Source organism: Pinus tabuliformis, chromosome 2_1, assembly GCF_031772625.1.
Source record: "Pinus tabuliformis cultivar Carrire ecotype Pingquan chromosome 2_1, CPIR1, whole genome shotgun sequence".
Taxonomy (NCBI): domain Eukaryota; kingdom Viridiplantae; phylum Streptophyta; class Pinopsida; order Pinales; family Pinaceae; genus Pinus; species Pinus tabuliformis.
Genome location: NC_142299.1, coordinates 22,506,984 through 22,510,489, shown reverse-complemented (window position 1 = coordinate 22,510,489; position 3,506 = coordinate 22,506,984). Strand labels below are relative to the sequence as shown.

Sequence of the window (3,506 nt, the reverse complement as noted above, 5' to 3'; positions counted from 1 at the left end):
TAGCACAAAGAGGAAGGGGGATAGGGGATCCCCTTGCCTGATACCTCGAGAGGGTTTGAAGGGGTGGGAGGGGATACCTTTCACAAGGATGGAAAAGTGAGTGGAAGTGATTAGGCTCATGATCCAATGGATCCACATGGAGCAAAATCCAAAAGCTTTTAACATGTGTTTAATATAAGGCCATCTGAGTTTATCAAACGCTTTAGAGAGATCCAGTTTGAGTATCATACATGTTTGCTTTGAATGCTTGAGGGAGTGTATTATCTCATGCGTGACGAGAATGCCATCCATTATCTGTCGTCCTTTCACGTACCCCGATTGTTCCGGAGAGATGAGCAGAGGTAAGAGAGGCTTAAGCCTATTTGCAATGACTTTAGATATGACTTTGTAGATGATGTTACAAAGTGCTATTGGCCTGAATTTATCAGGGGTGATGGAGTCCTCCTCTTTTGGGATAAGAGTGATGAAGGTGGAGTTGAGGGAGGGAAGAAGCCAGCGAAGGGCTCTAGATTCTTCAACAATCTGCCAAACCTCCAACTTTATCATGTCCCAGAAAGCATGAAAGAATGTGGTGGTGAATCCATCTGGGCCAGGGGCCTTTCCTTCTTTGAGCTGGGACATGGAATCATCCACTTCCTGAGGGAGAATGGGGCACATGAGAAGCTCATTATGTTCCTCCTTAATGAGCTTTGGTACGTTTCTAATTATTTTCCTGATAGCCTGTTGCCGATCTTCCCTTGGTTCATTGTGGACATGTTGGAAGTGATTGAGGAGTACCTCTTCGATTTCCTCATGCTTCTCTACTTTTGCTCCTTCTTGATTCTGGATGAAGGGTATGTTATTATGCATCCTTCTCTGCATCGTGGTTCTGTGGAAGAATTTGGTGTTGCGCTCCCCCTCCTTCAGCCATCTAACCCGTGACTTTTGCCTCCAATAGATTTCCTCCTGCTTTCTTCTATCCTCGAGCTGGCTGTGGATGAGCCTTTCCTGTTCCAGGGTAGCCTCCGTATGCCCTTCTGTGATAATCTTTTGATGTAGATCCATCAGTTCCTGATTTAACTCTTGTTGCGCCTTAAAAATATTTCCAAAGGTTTCCCTATTCCATCTTTTTAGATGATTTTTTAGAAATCTCAGCTTCTGTTGGAACTGATACATTTTTTATCCTTCTGGAGGGACAAAGGATGCCCACATTGTCTTGACAAAGTCTTTGAATGTAGGGTGCGAGAGCCAAAACCCTTCAAAGCGGAAGGGTCTCTTTGTCAAGTCTCCTGGTCTTTGCCATTGTAGAGCAATCGGCCAGTGATCCGATCCTGTGTGTGCAAGGATAGCCGCTGAGATGTCTCCTCCTAGATGAACCGCATTGTCCGAGATGAGGAAGCGATCCAATTTGGAGGCAATTTGTTGTTTGCCAGCTCTGCGATTGCTCCACGTGAAGGTACCATTATAGAATGGCATATCTATGAGAGACGCAGTTTGGATGAAGTCTTTGAAGCGGTCAACTTCTGGTTCCATTCTGATTCTCCCTCCTATCTTCTCCTCGATTTTAGTGATCATGTTAAAATCTCCTGCAGCAATCCATAATGGGTGCCTCCTGTTGTAGCTCAGAGCTGCTATTGTGTCAAGGAGTGCAATTTTGCTTCCTGTATCTTGCGGGAAATAGACATTTGATAAGTTGCCATGTATGTTGGTGCCCAATATATGAAAGGCCGCCTGTATGAGGTGATGAGAGGCATGAAAGTCTGTTAGGGTTACCGCTTGGGTATTCCATGCTATAACAAGCCCTCCTGAGGCTCCCGAGGCATCTACTGCAACTGAGCGACAGCCTGGCCATGCTTTTGAGAGAATGCTGCCTAGAATAGTACTATTGCACTTGGTTTCCTGGAGAAAACACATCTGTGGCTTTTCCATTTTGATCATGTTTTTTAACATCCTGAGTTTTCCAGGGCTGTTAAGCCCCCTTACGTTCCATGATACCAGCTTCATGGTTCAACTATTAATGGAGGGCTTGTAATATTTCGTCAACTTAGCATACATGCCTGAATCTACCAGGATTTTCCCAATCTCGATCGTTCGCCGGAGATCTGTTTTTCTTCCTCTCTTTTTAGTGTCCTTTGGGCGTAGGCTGCTATCCCATTGACTTCCTGGTTGTATCCCTAGTTGGTGTTGATGGTAGGCTCTTAAGATGACCACTTCGAGCTTATTGAGTTGCATCTCAGATATCGTATCATATACTCTATTTTTGCATGCTAGCTCTAATTCCAGAATATCCAGACCGTGTATATCTATGCTTTCTGGCTCTTCTTCCATTTTTTGCACTTGACTGCTTTCTTCTATATTGATCTCTGAGTCCTGGGGGAGGTCTACCTTTCTGTCGACTTCCATATCCTTGTGAATCTCTGCTGTTTCTTTCTGACTTCCGCTAAGAATAGTTGGGATGATGATGGGGGGCTGAGATTTGGGAAGGGGATCTGAGGGTGGGGGATGGGCTGAGGAATATGGGTGAGCAGGGTTGGACTTTGAGATCAGGGGTTGATCTTCAGAGGTCTGAGCAAGAATATCGAAGCTGTTTTTTGTTACAGGGCCTTGGGGTTTGTTAGGCTGGGGTTTGAACCCATTCTGGGGCTTTTTATGCGAGCGCTTTCGACTTGGGACCTTGGTAAAGCCATCCTGGGTTAGGTTTTCAGACAGGTCAGGGGTGTTGGCTTTGGCATTTTGAGGGCAGTCTCTGAAGAGATGCCCCAGAGCATGGCACTTTCTGCAACGAAAGGGTATGTGTTCATAGTCGAGAGGCTGGATCCATTCTTCATCTCGGTGGGCGAGAGTTACCGATTCTGGTAGAGCTTCATTCAGGTGGATAAAGACACATATTCGAGCATAGGAGATGTACTTACGAGATTTGGTTTCTTCTGCCGCTCTAATGTATTCTCCCACTCCATTTCCTATACCCTTGAGAATGTCCTCGTCCCAATATTCATCTGGAAGAGAGTACATTCTGATCCAAACCGGCGCCCAAGTGAGGTATTCTTTATCTGGATTGAATCTAGGAATCCATTCCCTCAGATACAGTCCTGCTGAGTTAAAAAAGTAAGGCCCTGCACCCAGAATCCTGTATTTGTCCTCTAGACAGAAAAAGATTGCAGTAAAGAAGCCTTTCGGCCCTAACTGCAAAGTGACATCTCCTTTGGGTTTCCACTTCGCCGCAATCCAGCCATATAAGGCTTTCTCAGTTGGCCAAAACCCTATGAACTTCCCAATGAGGGCATGATCCTTCATGAACTCTATTCTTCTGTCAATCTTGTCTCCCGGCAGCTCTATTCGTGGTCGTTCTTTGGCCACTGGTCGGCATGTTGAAGAGGATATCTTCGGGCCTTCTTCTGGAGTTTCTCTTCCTTCTTGTGTATTGTTGTCTTTGTTCTTCCGATTTCTGATCTCCTTGTCATCATCTTGATGCTTTTTCCCCTTGTTTAAGATTTCCTGATCTACAGATCCAAAGATAACCGTTTGCT

At 45.3% G+C, this 3,506-nt stretch overlaps 1 protein-coding gene across 1 annotated transcript; it reads right to left on the bottom strand.

Moving 5' to 3' along the window:
• Positions 1 to 1,158: 1,158 nt before the first annotated feature.
• LOC149198486 (uncharacterized) lies at positions 1,159 to 1,983 on the bottom strand. Its single transcript, XM_089400309.1, has one exon. The coding sequence runs from the start codon at positions 1,981 to 1,983 to the stop codon at positions 1,159 to 1,161; it is 825 nt and encodes a 274-aa protein (XP_089256435.1).
• Between the last annotated feature and the right edge of the window lie 1,523 nt (positions 1,984 to 3,506).